This window comes from Moschus berezovskii, chromosome 24 (assembly GCF_049115385.1).
Source record: "Moschus berezovskii isolate FMDL1 chromosome 24, NW_MosBer_1.0, whole genome shotgun sequence".
NCBI lineage: Eukaryota > Metazoa > Chordata > Mammalia > Artiodactyla > Moschidae > Moschus > Moschus berezovskii.
In genome coordinates this window covers 12,408,077-12,424,958 of record NC_142483.1, presented here as the reverse complement: position 1 = coordinate 12,424,958, position 16,882 = coordinate 12,408,077, and the positions used below count along the sequence as shown (strand labels likewise).

General features: G+C 55.6%; 1 protein-coding gene across 1 annotated transcript; it reads right to left on the bottom strand.

Annotated features, from left to right (window-relative positions):
- Positions 1 to 1,608: 1,608 nt before the first annotated feature.
- On the bottom strand, positions 1,609 to 15,321 carry ITIH3 (inter-alpha-trypsin inhibitor heavy chain 3). The gene is made up of 22 exons (XM_055414049.2): positions 15,212 to 15,321; positions 14,528 to 14,548; positions 13,389 to 13,555; positions 13,195 to 13,299; positions 12,759 to 12,921; positions 12,152 to 12,265; positions 11,030 to 11,155; positions 10,610 to 10,726; positions 10,239 to 10,407; positions 9,503 to 9,628; positions 9,057 to 9,238; positions 7,247 to 7,432; positions 6,949 to 7,088; positions 6,117 to 6,271; positions 5,484 to 5,501; positions 4,455 to 4,478; positions 4,178 to 4,213; positions 3,908 to 4,021; positions 3,194 to 3,398; positions 2,332 to 2,504; positions 2,060 to 2,171; positions 1,609 to 1,745 (listed from the first exon to the last, which is right to left on the bottom strand). The coding sequence occupies exons 1-22, from the start codon at positions 15,302 to 15,304 to the stop codon at positions 1,616 to 1,618; spliced, it is 2,676 nt and encodes an 891-aa protein (XP_055270024.2). The 5' UTR covers positions 15,305 to 15,321; the 3' UTR covers positions 1,609 to 1,615.
- Between the last annotated feature and the right edge of the window lie 1,561 nt (positions 15,322 to 16,882).

The window sequence follows — 16,882 nt, the reverse complement described above, 5'->3', positions numbered from 1 at the left end:
CTTTACACGCTCCATCTGGCAGGAGCCTTCTTCCTATTTCACAGATGTGAATACTGACCTCAAGATAACTGGTTTAAAGCTGCATAGCTTCTCAGCCAATTTGGGACTGAATGGGTGGTAGGGTCTGCCCACTTCAGGGTGTCCCATTCTGCCACCAAGCCCAGGCCTCTGCCACATTCAGTCTGGAGCTGTGTCACATGTCACCCTCTCACCAGAGCAGTGACAGCGCCTGGAGGGCTCCTCGGGATGGATGTTTCCCCCTGGGTTGCCCTTCCCAATGCCCACTCCAAGCCCCCCAGGCCCAGGTGGGGCCCTGGGTAGCCGTGTTCCGGCTCAGACAGAAGGGCTCCTGGAGTGGGAGGTATCCGAACTTCCTAGTCACCCACATCCAGACCCCACCCCACCCAGTCCCACTGGCATTAGAGACCCTTCCCAACCTGCCTGCAACCTCCTCCAGTCTCACTGCGTCCCCTGCTCGGCCACACTGCTTCCTTCAGCGGGGTACCCTCCACCCTGATGCCCTCCACCACTCAGGCAGTGAGAACAGTAGAAGCTGAGGGTCTGGGGAAGGAGGGAATATGTTTGCAGAACTGAAAGCAGTCTGTGTGTCTGGAATCCAGACTGAAAGAAAACCCCTGGTGTGCAGGGCTGATGAAGCTGGAGGGATTGCAGGGAGGACTTTGGTCTTTGTCCCAAGAATCCTGGGTGGGAGACGTCATTTATAGGGTTTCAGGCAGCAAGGGATGACCAGTCCTGCTCTGTAAAAAAAAGTCTCTGAGAGCAGGAAGGCCAGAGAGAGAAGGGTGCTGTTGCTCAGGTGGGAGAGGCTTGCCCAGGCTGACAGCCCACAGAGCCGCTTCTCTGTGAAGCTCTGTCTGACCCCCACCCTACCCAGGACTTACAGGGTGCAGCAGCAGGCGGTCACCATAGGAGTGACTGGAGGATCCCAGCCAGGGCTCCCCAGTGAAGCTGAAGACAAACTGGAGCACCCATGCAAACAGGAGCTGAGTTACTAAGCTGTGTGCCCCCGGATCCTAGCCCAGAATGTTGGATTTAGCTGCTGAACGGATGGGTTGTGGAGGGGTGGGCAGGTGGATGAGCCAGTGGACAGATGGTGAGATGATGAGAGAGGAGAGATGGATGGCGCAATTAATGGCAGGCTGAATCTGCCTTGGAGCATCTCTGCTCCTGTATCATAGAACAAGCTTCAGCCCTGATGAGAGCTCCTGAGCCAGGGACCCTTGACTTTTTCTCCATCCTTCCTAAACTCTGAAAGGCAGTCAGTCCTTCCCGACTTCTCAGAGGCCCTTTGTTCTGGAATCGGTTCTTTATTTTTTTTCCTTCCCCCACTGTCCTGTGTTTGACTCCTCTAGTAAACCCCCAACCAGCCGCATTGATGGAGAGGCCCAGGAAGTCGCCTTCCTAGCAGCCAACCCTTCCTTCGAGCTGCCTGTCCCCTGGAGCAGGGGCTGATGGAGGCAGGCAGAGGCGGGGGGCAGTCCAGTTCCTCCTTGGCCTTTATTGTCACAGCCTTTCATCAGGCCCCACTCTGTGCCTCTGCTCCAGATGCCAGGCAGGCTGGGCTGGCCATCTCAGCAGGAGTTGGCGTGTCAACTCAGAACAGGTTGGGGACAATGTAGTCTCTGTGGATGCCGTCGATCAGCCCTTGTCCATTGTTGTGGACGAACCAGCAGGGAACATTCCTGCCAACGCTGATGTCTTTCCTGTAGTCCTTCTGGGAGCCCCTGAAAGAAAGGAGAGAGAGGCTGTGATGTGTGGGGTGGGCAAGACAGCCATGTTCATGGACCTAAAGTTGAAAGGGGGTGTGAAGTTGTCAATTCTAGGAGTCCAGACTCTGGTCAAGAATGAGGTCATGTGGTTACTCCTTCTAGGGGCCGGTTTTGGCTTTTTCCTGATGAAAGGGAGCCAAGAGCCCAGAGGGAAACAAGGGTATCCCACGGAAGACAAGAGCCAGCCAGGCTGATGTACGTGGGTAGAGAGAGCTCTTCCCTCCTATCTCGTACCCGGCAGTCTGAGGATATCAGCAGGGTCCCCTCACCTGGTGACTGTCAGCTGATGGTTCTTCACCATCATTGTGGCATCTGGCTTTGTGGGGTCAGAGCCTGGGTGGACATCAGACACTTGAAAGTCAAAGGGGTGGAAGAATTGTCCTAGGAATAAAAACATTCACACTGTCAACCCTACCTGGATTGATGCAAAGTCTGGGTGGGGTGTTGAGTGTGGGGTCCAGGGTGACTAGGATGGCCCTTTCACATGACTTTTTCCCTCCACCATGTGGCCCAAACAACCTGAAGCTTGAACATTGCATACCCAGCAGCCCATGTGTCTGTGCTGACATCCCACGACTGTCCACCACATAGAAGCCGAGGAAGTCATGGTGGGCAGGCTCTTTCTTCCACACCCGATGCAGGACAACCACAAAGGTAATCCCATCTCCAAAGGAGACCACCATGTTCTTCTTCCTGTTGATCATCACAGATAGCCTAGAAGAGAAGAAAAGGTCAGCAGTGGGGCCCAGGGGCCCTGATACCAGGCGTCTGAATCAAGGGCAGAGCAGGAAATGTGGCATCTGAGAACACACAGACTCCAGAAACTTTGTCAGGGGTGTTGGCGAGAAGATGCTCACACACATTGACTACGCCCTGCACTGAGTGGGTCCATGCTACTCCATAAGCAGACGAGGGGCTGTCCTTGGGGTCTGGAGACCTGGGATCAAGCCCCAGCTCGGCCACTGGGCTTCCTGTGTGACGTTGGGTAGGTTCTGCCCCTCTCTGAACCTCCATGGGACTAACACTGCAGCCCTGACCACCCAGCTTGGGGGTGACCTGAAGATGCAGGAGGGGCAGAGGAGTTTGAGAACAAGTGAGCTCAGCCAGAGATGATGCACACAAGGATCTTTGTCATCATCAGCCTGCCAGGTCCACCTAACGCTTTTGTCCACACAGCCCTTCCCTCAGGTTCAGTCCTATGAACTGTCCAGCCACCTATCTGTCTGCCTTTGGTGGGGAGCCCAGGGGGTGGGCTGGGGGCCACCATGTTCACCTTTCCCGGAGCAGGGGGTGAGCCCACTGGTCTTTCCTGTTAACCCTGTGGATCTTCTGGGATTTGTTCAAATTCTCCCTAAGACCCTCGCACTCCATCACCCCTCAGAGACCCAGCAGCAGGGCTTTACCCATCCCGTGTGACCATGACCGTGTCCAGCCAGCTGAACGTGCTCAGTGCATCCCCATTCCACAGGGTGATATTCTCCGGTGTCACCTCAATCCGGAAGTCCATCTGAGCACTGGCAATGCCCAGTTTGCCAAAGTAAGTCCTTCTGGTCTGGGAGTCTGAGCTGCTTCTCTTCTCACCAATGATCTGCCCGTTAACTGTGAGGCCTGCCAGATGGGCGGGGCAGCGAGAGACCATCAAGACCTAAGTCCGGACTGGTCTTTTAGGGTCTCACAGCTTCCCCTTCAGCCAGACCTCCTGAGGGATAACACAGTGGGGGACCCAGGTCTCTCAGTTGAGAGACCAGGATTTGAGAGCCAGCCCTATCTGTTCCTAGACATATTGGGGTCACACTGGTGGCTGAGGGCCCACATTGTGGATCTGTCCCTTGCCTGGGCCAGGGAGTGTTGTCCAGAGAAACACTATTCCTTGCGCCCAGGGTGAGTCCTGCCTATAGGCCCAGGAAGCCCTTAACTCTAACCATCTCCCCATTACCCCTGGCCCTGGGGAGATGAGGTGAGCCTGTGGCTCTGGATGGAATCTGAAATCCCTACTGGATAGAATCTACCTTTAAAGATGGGTGCATTTGGGGCAGAGTGAGCCTGGTCCATGTGTCCACCCTGGGGGCTCCAGGCCATCTCAGGAAGAGCCCCTGGCCCCAGTCGGTGGCCCCCACCTGTGACAGGGTCCTGAATGAGGCGCAGCACTGTGCCTGGGTCTTCATCAATATTGAAGCAGATGGCATCATCCTTCTCTGGAACTTGGATGATGAAGTGGGGGTCCCCATCCACTGAGAACACACAGAGAAGAGGCTGGCTCTCGGGATCTCTCACTGTTCCAGGGACCTCCCCTTGCCTTCTAGTCCCTGTGGGATGGACTCCTAGACAGGCAGGAGGTGCTCAGCCCTAGGCCCAGAGCCTCGGCCTGGGGGAGCTGGGAAACTCACCGTAATAGTAGGGTATATTGGGAACCTGGTAGCTGGCTGTGGATGAAAGAAAGAGAGGGCTGAACTAAAGAGACAGGCCAGGGGAGGCACCAAGACCCCCACCCAGAGTTTGGTTCATTCCCCTCACCTTCAGGCTCCCTAATGCTCTTAACCTCCCTCCATCTCCTCAGGACACCCCCCCCCCCAACCATCTGCCTGTTCCAGAGAGCTGACTCAGGAAAGACTCCTGAGAGGAACGACACAGGGCCACGCTCTGTGACAGCTGGCACATACTCACTCAGGTAAGCCATGGAGGGGATCACTGAAAAAAAGCCAAAGGGCAGGTGTGAGCGAGGTCTAGGGGGTTCCCTCCCCTGAACCCCAGGCCTTCTGCCTGTCTTGGGGCTGCTGTCCCCAGTGGGGCCCCAATGCTGACAGAGGTGGGAATGTGACCCCCTAAGTTTAGGCTTCAGAAATGGGGTGCTCCCAGGGAATCCCTTTCTAGGGCTGGTGGTAGTATGGACCTAATGTTAATGCAGGGGGTTGGCACTTCCAAGTGGTTAAAATGCAAGCGATTAGGTCATCATTGTCTCTGTCATGAGCAATTCTGTCTGCCACCCCTGAACTATAGTCCCGAGGCTGGAGTAGAATGAGGCTCACAGGTGTTGTCCTCAGTAGCAAAACACGCACCAACACGTACCCTCACATACGTGCACCAGTGACTACATCTCACAGGGATGTTCAGAGGGCAGAGCCGTGACCCAGTTGAAATATACTGCTTGGTTAGAACAGCCCGTGTGGATAGAGACAAGGTAGGCTGGTTGGGGCTGAGGAGATCCTGCCTGATGGTGTGGGGATGAGGTTCCAGTTCCATAATGAGAAAAGCGCAGAGTGCTGTGAACTCCAGAACCGGTGCCAGAACTAGGCTGCCTGGGCCAAAGTCCTGCCTGGGCCCCCTGCTGAACTAGTCCTTGAGCAAAGGAACTTAACTTCCCCGTGCCTCAGTTTCCTGTCTGTAAAATGGGAACCATAAGACGCCTTCCTCAAAGCCTTACTGTGGGATTACCGAGTAGCTAACTGAGTTACTCATTTTTGCAGGTCACAGAATACTTTCACCCCGCTTCGTCAGCTGATGAGAACCCTGAGGCTCAGAGTGAACAGAGCCCTGCCCTGGGCCCCAGTGAGTAGGCAGTAGAGCTGGGAGCTGAGCTCAGGTGTCCCGGCGGCCCCTTCCTGGGTGGTGGGTCCCCAGGGTGATTGGAAAGGCCTCCTTGGTCCTCTCTTGACCTCCTCCTGGGAAACTCACCAGTCGCTGGCTGAACCTCACCTTCTGCATCCAGAGGCCCTGCAGGGGGAGAAGAGGAGACCACGGAGTTACAGGCCACAGAGCTCCAGTGTCAGGGCCCTTGTGACTGACTCGCTGCCTGGCCAGCCAGCCCTGGGCCATGTGTGCCCCAACAGGGACCAGGAGCTCCTGGAGGCAGAGGCCTGGCCCAGACTGGCTCTTTACCTCCCATATCTCCCAATGCCAACTGTAGGGACCCTCCGGACACTGCACTCGTGGGGTCTGGTTGACCAGGCCTGGTCCCAGCCTCCAGCTGTCATGCCTCTTACTCTCACAATCCCGAGGTGCTGGCTCCAGGCTGAACTTTTAGGTCGGAAGTGTTTCCTCTTATCTGACTGAGCCCTTCCATGCTGCAGCCTCAGTCCTTTTCCTGGAAATGACCCTGGATACCCTGCCCCCTTTAAGACTTCAAGGCTCTTCCTAGTCATGCCTACATTCCACTGTTCACACTAACGGCTTCCCTCCCTCTACAACACCCTCCCCGGTCCTTGGCCAGTTTTCCTCCGATGCCTCCTAGACCTGCCTTTCTCAGCAGGCCTGCTTCTCTTCAGGGCACCCAGGGTCAGGGGCCTGGAAGGAAGCATCTACGTTGTGGCCCCCATCATCTCTGCCTACCTTCCCCGGGCTTGTTGGCAATGGCCGTCTGGTTCTCGTTGTCCTCAGGCTTGGTCACCACCATGGAGGTCAGCGGAGTCACGAAGTGGTACTTGAGGGACAGCTCCAAGGCCTGGGCCGTGAGATTCTCCTTCTCCTCACCCTGGGCGTTCTTGCTGTGGGGACGGGCAAGGTGGGAGAGTCAGCTCAAGACCCCCTCCACCTCTCCCAGTGGGTGTCCCTAGGATGGAGCCCACTAGCAATCAGAGAAGAGTTTCATCAGTTTCCTGGGACAGATGGACCTGCCCTGATTCCTCTCTGGGCCTGTTTCTCCAGGTGAAAGCCACAAGGGGCTCAACATGGCTACAGCCAGTCGGTCATCATGGTGTTCACATGCTGAGTGCCAGCGTCTTTCCCAGCCAAACCTGCCCAACAGAAGGCTGACACGGCCCCCTCACATGGCCAAGCTCTGCCCCCTGGGGCTGAGGGCTGGGGTCTCAGCCTTCGGTTATGTTCCTCCTCAGCATCTCTGCAGGCCCATGCTGGGTGTGGGGGACAGGATGCCGAGGTTCATCCCTGCCCTCAAGATGCTCCCAGACTCCTGTCTGAGCCCCACATCACAGACCCTCTCAGCTCCAGGAAAAACAGGCCACGGGGGCTTGGCCAAGAGGAGGATTGGGCAGCTGTAGTGGCCGTGGAGGTGTATGTCCCAAGGTGAAAGTTTCCTCCTCTTGGGCTCTCCTGGAGCATAGCCAGCATGCCGGGGGGTGGGAGGCTGGTGCACAGGTAGGTGCTGGGGCAGGGCTGGGGGTCAGGGCAGGGCTTTGTTGTGTGAGGGGTGAGCCAGCATCACCGTTTGTCCAGCAGCTGCTCGATGGTGAGGTAGGCCCAGAGCCGCTCAATGTAGTCCCCAAAAATGTAGTCCCTCTCCTGCAGGGCCTTCTCCATCTCCTTCATGTTTACCTCCTCAGTGAAGGTCAGGTCGTTGATGGCCTGGGATGGGGGTGGGAGGAGGTGAGAGGCTAGTGGCCTGGAGTCAGGTGGGCCTGGTTCAGAGGCTGCTTCTGCTGAGCCATCAGCCAGGAAGCTGGACCTACCCATAGGTAGGTCCCCCACCCCCAGCGCACAAGAAGTCCCCCAGCTCAGCTTACCCCGTGGCCTTTCACATCTGCCTTAAAGCTGTTCATGTCCTCGTCCGCCAGGCGCCCGGCTACCACAATCTCAGAGCCATCATAGAAGTGCTGGTAACTGTTCTGGGTGAGGTCCAGGATGGCATTCTGAGGGTACTCTACCTCCACGCCTGTCAGCAGTGGGTTGGCCACCTCCTCATAGAAGCCCTAGAGTTCAGATGGGGGCCCTGATCATCACAGGCCACCAGGGTGGGCAGGGAGAGGACAGGGTGGGCAGGTTCCCACTGGTGCCTCTGCAGGTGGTTGGATCTCTCAAGCTGGGCCAGTCCAGCTCCTGATCTCCACTTCCACCTGGCCACTGTGTCCTTCAGTTTGGGAGACCTCCTCCTCAATGCCCCCCCCATCCCAATTAGAGACTGGGAAGAATAGAAAATAAAAGGACAGAGTTCTGGCACATAGGATTCGAGAAATGTTTGTTTGTTGGAATGAAAGTAAAAAGGAGAAGAGAAAGGGTGGAGGCTGACTAGAGAATTTGACGTGGAGTGAGAGCATGGAGACCCGGAGACTAACAGGAGGAAGGCCGGGGGTTCCACTGCAAAGGTGGAGAAGCACCTGTCTGTGCTGGGGAGGAGAGGGGTTATCAGATTTAGCAAATGAAAATGTAGGTCATGAGTTACATTTGAATAACAGGTAAATGACAGGTTACTTTTTAGTACAAGTACAGCTATCATAGGGGCACATTTTGAAACCCCAAAATACACAGGTGAAAATCCTTACTCCCATACTTCAGGACATGACCTTAAATTTGGAGAAAAACTCTTTACAGAGATCAAGTTAAAATGAGTTGTTTAGGATGGATTCCAATCCAATATGACTGGTGTCCTTGAAAGAGGGAAATTTGGACCCAGAGGCAGACATGCCCACAGAGAAAATGATATGAAGATATACAAGGAGAAAATGGCCATCAATAGGCCAAGGAGAGAGGCCTAGAGTAGAGCCTTCCCTCCCAGCTCTCAAAAGAAACCAACCATGCCATCCTCTTGGACTTCCAGCCTCTAGACATGTGACACAATAAATGTCTGCCATGGAAGCCACCCAGGTAGGGCTTCCCTGATGGCTCAGATGGTAAAGAATCCTCCTGAAATACAGGAGATCCAACTTCGATCCCTGGGTCGGGAAGATACCCTGGAGAAGGGAATGGCAACCCACTCCAGTGTTCTTGCCTGGAGAATTCCGTGGACAGAGAGCCCTGGCAGGCTGTAGCCCACGGGGTCACAAAGAGTCGGACACGACTGGGCAACTAACACTAACAGTGGCCTGTGGAAGCCGCCAGGTGTGATAATTTGTTAAGGCAGCGCTAGTGAACTAAATGTGGGGCTTCTTAAATGGCACTAGGGGTAAGGGGTGTGGCAACCCCCTCCAGTATTCCTTCCTGGAGAATCCCATGGACAGAGGAGTCTGGTGGGCTAGAGTCCATAGCGTCACACAGAATTAGACATGTCTGAAGCAACTTAGCACAGCACAGCAAACTAAGTACAGTGTCCTGTTCAGTGCTTGGAGCATGCTTGCTAAAAAATTATTCGCTGTTCATGAGAAGTTCCTATTTAACTGGAGGTCTTGTATCTAATATGGCAGTCCTACAGAGGAAGCTGGTCAGTTCTGTACAGCCTGTGGACAAAGTCAGAACCTGTACTGATGGGTAAGAGATGACCAGAGATAGATTCCAACCCGAGAGGAAGTTCTTTGTAATAACTTGAATTGTCACAGTGGAACAGCTTCTTGAGGAAGTAGTGAGCTCCCCATTCCCAGAGGTATGTGAGGCAAGGCACACCTGCAACTGCAAGTTGGCATCGGAATCCTCATAAATGCGCCGGGCAAGCCCATGGTTCTCCAGGGCCATATTTTCCAGAAAGTTATAATTCAGATTGTTGCCAAAGCCCAGGTTATATAAGGGGAACTTGCCGCCAATGGCATTCCGCACATTCTCTTGGATTTTTTCAGGTCTGCTTTCACCTGCGGGATAAGGAGGTATTTATGCTGCAGTCATAGCCCCAGTGACTGTCTGGACCAGCTCTGCCTGCACAGATCTGACCCCTGCCTGTGCCGAGCTGGCAGAGTCATGGCTACTACAAGCCCTCAATGAGCAGACGTTGGGGCGGGCAGAGCCCCTCAGGGGCTCACAGATCACAGGGGACCCTGGGGAGAGCTGCCCAAGGTCGTGTCACACACTGGTTATAGAGCCAGGAGCGGCAGCCAGAGCCACACACGCTGCCTCACCGACATTGGCGTCCCCGTCGGTCAACATGATGATAATGGAGGTGCTCCTCTCTGGGACTGTATGCTCCTCCCGGGCCTTGTTCAGCATACTGATGCCCCTCAGCAGCGCGTCGTTGATGTTGGTCACTGGCACACAGACAGATGGCACCATGAGAGCATATCCTCAGGGTGCCGGGGGGAGGCAGTCGAGACAACAGTCCCTGCTCACGTGCCCAAAGACCCTGCCTGCCTGTGCGCAGTGGTACTCAGTAAATAGTGACTGGATGACTCAGTGAGTGATGAATGGATGACTTAATCTTTCAAATGAGTAAGAGGACCAGCCTCTCACGGCTGCTGGAAGGACAGATGCACATGGTGACTGTAAGAACACATTGTGATTGGAGAACAGTCAAATGGACTGCCTGCCCCTCTCACAGGGAGGAGTGGGGAGCAGTATAGACGTCACTTGTCATCTTTCATGTGAAGCTGCCACGGATAAGAGTTCTCTGTGGCATTGCCTTATTGGGTAATGCTGGCATCACCTTGTGGGGATCACAGGTTAAAAAGAAATGGGTTTCCCTAGACCACAGAGAAGACACCGCAATGTCAAGCCTGAGGACTCTCCATCCCAACCCTGCCTGCAGCTTGGATCTGCAGGGCCCAGACCAGCAGAGTCTCTGCCACCAAGGCGGAAGGGAAACAGGCTGCTCAGGCAGAGGGGAACGGCAGGATGTAGCTCCCTCCCCTCTGTTCTTACTTCCTTGATCATGAATATCCATCACAAATTTCCTGGCTTCCTGTATGTTCTCAGGAGTGGCTTGAACTAAACTGTCTTTCCAAGTGGTCACATCTCCACTGAACAGGATGAAATTCAAGTAGTCATCCTTTTTGACATCCTCCAGAATTTTGAGGAGGGCATCCTTTGTCTGGGAAGGAGAAAGACAAGCAGACAAGAATATGTCTTCCCGGCCCAGGCCCCTGCCGTCTGTAGGAAAAGAGGCAGATGTTTTGTGCCTTTTAAAAATCCTGCCCTCCTTCCTTCCCTTTCACTGGAATATTAGCTTCATCCACTTAAAAAATCTCCCTGTGTCTCCCATCCGTCACCCACTCTTGCACCAAGGAGAGTACCTGCTCCATTTTCCGACCGTACATGGAGCCACTGACGTCAATCACAAAGACCACGCTCTTGGGAACCACCGGAAGGCCTTGAGGTGCGAAGAAGTGCACAAAGTAGCCGTTGACGATCTGGAAAGGGGAGAGAGAGACTGGAGACCAGTGGCCCTTCAGCACCCTCACGTCGGCTACCCTTGCAAATAGAACCCAGATTTTTAGCAGCCCCGCATAAAGATGTCCTTTCTCCGCCTCCAGGGGGCACCACACAAAGGCTCTGGTCTGCCTGTGGTCCCCATGCCTTGCAGGAACCTCATGCTTAGGCTGAAGATCAAGGTTGTTTTACTAGATGAAGCTGCAGCCCGTCCACACATCAGCCCTCACCAGAGCAAGGTAGGGGATGGATCAACCTGGCAGAGCCAGTTGGAAGGTACCTACTTGCACATTGGCGGGAGACTCTCTGTTCACATCATAGGTGACGATGAAATCTCCTTTGAGGAGGGAGTCCGTGCAGGTTGGGCAGGAACGCTGTTGGTCCAAGCTGGGTTTGAAGGACACATGGCCCTAAGGGAAGGTGATGGAGGGCCTCTCTTAGCTTGGGCAGAGCCTGCCTTCTGCAGACCTCAGCCTGGGGCTGCCCTGGGCCCTCAGCAAAGTGCCTGGGTCCTGCTGCCCTCTGGGGTGCTCTGGCCTTCCTGAGCACCTCTCTCCCCTTCAGAGATCAGGAGCCCCTTGGAGGCGAGAGGCCTTATCTGAGCCAGGCTTCCACTCTTCTGGTTCACTGGGCCTCCTCACAAGTCCCTTAGCTCTGCCTGCACCTAGAAGCCACTTAGGGAGGAGAATTCTGAACCATGAAAAGGAACTTCATATTGGGTGATACTGTGTGCTTTTTGTCAAGAGGAGCAAGGAGGGAGCAGAGTAGAGAGTGAGGAGGGGGCCCTGGGCGGGGACACCGCCTGCAGAGGTCAGCAGCCCTCTGAGTGTGTGCTCCTCGAGCCTCGCCCTGGGAGTCCTGACTGAGCTTTGCTGTCCGTGTAAACATGTATTCGTCCACTACCCACTATCAGCAAGACCCCTGGAATTGCTGGAGACCTTGGGGTCCAGAGCCAACCACGAGCACCAAGAATGAATTTCTCTTTCTTCTTTCACCACTTGTGTGGAATCAGATCTGAAAAACTCCCTCAGGTCTCTGTCTCCTTCTCTGTAAAACAGGGACCAGTAGCCTACCCTGCCTACTTTCCCAAAGTGAAATGGGATCAGGCTTTATAAATGGTTTCCCTGTCCCCTCCCCAGTGCAGTGGAGACCCCAGTTCCTCTGGCAGGTCATCACCAGCAAGCAGCCCCCTGCCTCCAGCATCCTCACTGCTGACCCAGGTGGCCTAGGAGAAAGGGGATGTTGCAGACTCCTCCCTCTCCCTGACCCCGCCTCATGCCTACACACACAGTCTCTCTCTCTCTCCCCCTTCCATCTGTCAAACCCCCAGGTTCAGACTCACCTTGCCAGACTCAGTGTTCCTGCCCCTGCTCCCTACCCCCAGGCCCCAGAGGCATCTATACCACCTTTTTCCCTGAGAAGGACTTGGTGAGGGCGCTGCCCAAGAGGTCGTTGGTGATGAACGAGGCTTCAGCATCCAGGGTGCTGATGCCCTGAGGCTCGAAGATGTCTACCGTGATCTGAAATGGCCAAGTGTCAGAAGAGGTCACTTACTCACAGTGCTGCGCCCAGCCTCCAGGACAACAAAGGTGAGGAGATGGGTCCCTGCGGTGGCGGGGCCAGCCACCAGGACAGCCCTGTGTCGGCCGAGCCTCTGCCTCGCAGCAAGATGACCCTGTGGTTCGCAGCTGTACTCTGACCCCAGAGCTCTTCCACTCGCTGCCATATGGTGCCCCGGAGTCTACCACTAAAAGCATTTCCTTTGGCTTTGCACTCTGATGTAGGTCAAAATGCCCAAGTAACCAGTTACCAGCGTTACAGAGACACCTGGTGATGTTGCCCTCAAGGGCCCAGCACCCAACCTGCCCAAGTGCAGTGGGCAGCACCACTCTAATTCCCCCGCGCCTCCTTGGCTGGGTGCTGGGGCCTGGGCTCCTATACTCCTCCTGTGGGCTCTGCCCGGGCCCTTCCTGGCACCCCATCCCCTCGGGCTGCGAGTGAGTGGCCAGTTACCTCGAAGTGCTTGACCAGTTGCTTGGGCTGGACCTTGAGGTACATCTCGTACTTGCCCTTATGCCTCTTGAGCAGCTCTTCATAGGTTAGCTCAAAAGTGACCTTGCTGCCTGCAGCCACATTGACTGAGACCGTGAATTTCTCCAGCTTCCTCCCAGAGGCCCTAATGGGGATGAGAAACAGTGACTGCCCCAGAAAGAGCACAACCCCCCCCACCCCCGCCGCTTCCTGGGCCTCTGGTTTCCAGTTCCTTCCCCCTGGGGGAGCCCCCTACCCACACTGAGCCTTGGTTGCCTCAACTTCAAAGTAAGATAACATTGTAAGAATTACAGCACATTTTGCCATGTAATAATAGTAGCTGCTGTTCTCTTGTTAGTGTCTCTGAGGACCCTCACAGCCCTGACATTCTCCCCAAGGCCTGGGGGTCCACACTTACTTGACCAGGCCAGCTGTCTTGCCCTGGGACACGGCCTTCTCATACTGCTTCTTGGCAACTTCCTTCTCCTTGACGTTCCCAGGGTAGGTAACGCCATCGATGGTCCTGCGGAGATAGAGGGTTGGGGCAGGGGTTGCTCAGGCTGAGCCAGACTCCCCTCCCCGCCCAGAGCCAGAAGCTGTGGTGACACCCACAAGGTGAAGTTGGTGATGAAGGCTGTCTTGGGCAGCTCCACATCGAAGGACACCTCCTTGGCCGTGTTTGCGTGGTTGACGGCCCTGGTGGTGACGACATTGTGAGCGAAGCGGGAGGTCACCTTGCAGTTGACCTTGGTGCTGTAGACTTCGATGCCGTTGACCGCCTGGGGGAGCGGGATGGCGTATCAGCGGACAGCAACCAGCCAGCCTGAGGCCCCTGGAAACCAGGACCTCCTCCTGGCTGCTCCCCTTCAAGCTCCCCTTTGTGGACTCCAAAGCTCCTGCCTGGTAAATGGCCCCTCCAGTCTCCCAGTCACACATGTCAGAAGCCTGGGCAGTATCTTTGGTCGCTACTTCTAATTGGCCACCACTGTTGTGATGGCCACTGTGCCTCCTTAGCTCTATAATCTGGTTTACATGCAGCTGTAGCCAGTGAGATGTTGCAAAAGCTCAAATTTGACCAGTCCTTCTCCTGTTTAAAACCCTTCTATTCTCCCTACCACCCCCAGGACAGCCTCCCCATGCCCTGGGGGCCTCTAGGCAGGTCCTGCCTTCTCTGCTCAGTCCGCGCCCCTGCCATGCTGGCTCCTAGCTCTTCTCGCTCATCTTCCAGAGCTCAGCTTAGAAAGAGCATGTCCACACACACTCCAGTCTGCTCCCTTTGCCCTTTGGTAGCCGCCCGGTTCTGTCCCCCAAACAGGCCCTTATTTCCTGCACCAAGGGCAATGCATGGGGAGGGCCTTCGTGCCCCCCAACACCCTCTTTCCAGTGGGACGATGGGCCAAGGGATGTTCTAGGGAGACATCTGGACTGAACATGGGTGTAAAGATGCTTTGTGAAGCCATCACAGGGCCATTCACTGTGTGTCTCCTGCCCCGTGCATGGGGTCTGACAAATGCTCGGTAAGTGTTTGTGGGAAGAAGGACCCGTGGAGGGGTGGTCCTCCATTGCATCAGCGAGTCCGAGCGGCATGGTTCCCTGGAGCTCTCTCTCAGGGCTCAGGAGGCAGCGGGGGTCTGCCAGGGCAGGGGACCATGAGGGGGTTTGCCAGCTGGAGGGACCTTCCCTTGTGGCCCACTTCTTCCACTGTTGGGCAACCAGCTCTGCCCTGCCCCATCTCTTGTGAAAGTTCTCACCCCTTCCGGGAGGCTCCGTTTCTGGAAAAAACAAAGACAAACACAGGGGTCGGGCCAAGGCCAAGGCTACTGTGGTGTGTGTAGAGGCTCTGGGCTGAGTCCAGGGTTCAGCATTGACCACCTCCTCCAACACACACACACACCTTGAGGGGCCTCCGGATGGAGGATATGTCCACCCGGAGCCACATGTCAGAATAGGAAGGGCTCTGAGTAGATGGGGAAATTGAGGTCCAGGGGGGAGGTCTAAGGGAGCGTGTCAGGGAGGACCAAAGTCAGTGCTCTCCCCCTGCATCATATACCCCCCCTCATTCTGCCCCTCCCTAGGTCCCAGGCCCCTCAGGCCTCCTCCAGACCCCACCACCACTCTACCCCATGCAGCTCAGCCTGGCCTTTCCTAGAGGACTCTCCCCTTGTCTATATATGAACCTCAGAGCCCCTCAGTGAGGTGAGCTGATCGTGGTGCATCACATACCTGACAGCTCAGCAAACAGAGGCCCTAGAGATTTAAGCTCCCCCGGGGAAGCTTTCTCATCAGATTTCACAGCAGCTCTGGGGCCCAGGTCCCCCCACACCCTGCCCTGTTCCTTGCAGCTCACTGCCCAGCCTCTGCCTCCTCCTCATTCTACAGAGACCGCCCAGTGTGGCCCCCCTGCCTGCCTATTGGTGAAGAAGGGGCAGACTTACCCCGAGCAGCCGGGATGGGTTTCTAGGGAAGCCAGAGACTGCCAAGCCGGAGAGCAGGGCCAAGATGAGGCAAGGCCACTGAGCCAACGCCATTGCTGAGCGTGCTGGCCTGGCCCGGGCTCCTTATATGAGCAAGCCGGATGTTTTCCCAAGTGGGGTCATCGACCTGCATCCGGGGCGGGAGGAGCAGGAGGCGGGAGGTTCCCCCGGAAAGCTGGGCATGGGTGGAGTGATGGGCCTGGATCTATGTGTACCAAGGTAACCCGGTGGGTGTCATCCACAGTGTTAGGGCTTCACACCGAGCGACTGCAGGACACAGAGCCCCCTGGAGCCAGAAGCATTGCGTTGACAAACAGGCCCAGAGATCCTCTGGGAGAGGGCGATGATGATGGAATATGGACTCACATTTAAAGCAAAAGACATCTCAGCATTGTCGCCACATCATGGGCACAGCCTCTGGTCCGGCCTCCTGGATCACAGTTCTCTCCCCTCCCTTCTCCAGGCAGCCAGGGCCCAAAACCAGACTTACCACCCTGAGACTCGGATCTCCATAGCTGACTCCTTCCTCACTACCCTCTATGATTCCCGTGGCCCCTTGGGAAAGACAATCCCCGAGTCCTGTGATCCAGGTCCAAGTTGCTTTCTGAAGGTAACTTTTCCCACCTTCCACTTCTCTGTACCTCACATCTCTTCCCTCTGCCAGCCCATGTCCCTCCAAATGTCTTCTTCTTTGTCCCCTAGCTGAGCACAGACAGCCCTACTCCAGGCTCCAAGCTCCCAAAGGGCCTACATTCTACTGTTAACGTTTGGTTGAGGTTCGCATGTTTGGGTCTGATCACTGTCTCTAGACTCTGAGCACCTGGAGGACCAGGCTGTGTGTTGTGTTCCTCCCTGTGTTCTCAGTCTGACCAGGAACTCAGCTGCCCTCAGCATTGGAAGATCATTCTCCCAGAAGTCCCCAGTGAGGCTGGAGTTCTGGTCTCCAGGACCATGGCAGCCTCAGAGGCAGGGTCTTTTCGCCTCCCAGTGGGGGCTGGGTCCTTCTGGGCCACCCCAGAGTTCTGCCAGCCCCTAGACCTTCCAGAGTGGCCATCATGTGCCAGCCATACTTTTCTGAACAAAATGACCCAGTGACCCTCCCACTTGGCCACTACTGAACAGAGTTAATGAGAATGCCTAGTCACAGGATAGCTCATGTATGGATCAGACTATGGTCTTGACTGTGATATATGTACAGAGAGAGTTGACTGCTGGGGGCAGAGAAACGGAGAAAACAGAAGCTAGGAGGCAGCAGAAGCCACAAGGAAAGAGGGTACTAGCGACTGGAAGTGGCAGCAGCCACAGAAGCAATAACAGAAAGTTGCCAACTTAGCAAAATGATGGCAGATCAACAAAGGGAACTGCTGATGCCTGGCTGGGGGTCCCTGCTCTCCTCCAGCCTCTTGAATTCTTATAGTGACCCCTACTACCAGCAGGCACCCAGCTCTGGGCTGACATCTGGGAGCAGAGAGAAGAAGGGCCCTTCCACATGGTTCATGCGATCACCTTCAGCGTCTGCAGTCACTGACTGCTAGGCCCTGGGGCTGTGGCAGAACTGTTGTCCTGCCAGCATTGCCCAGCAGCCCCTCCTCATGCCCGCCCCCAGCCCCTTTCCTCCAGGCTACCGCCTCA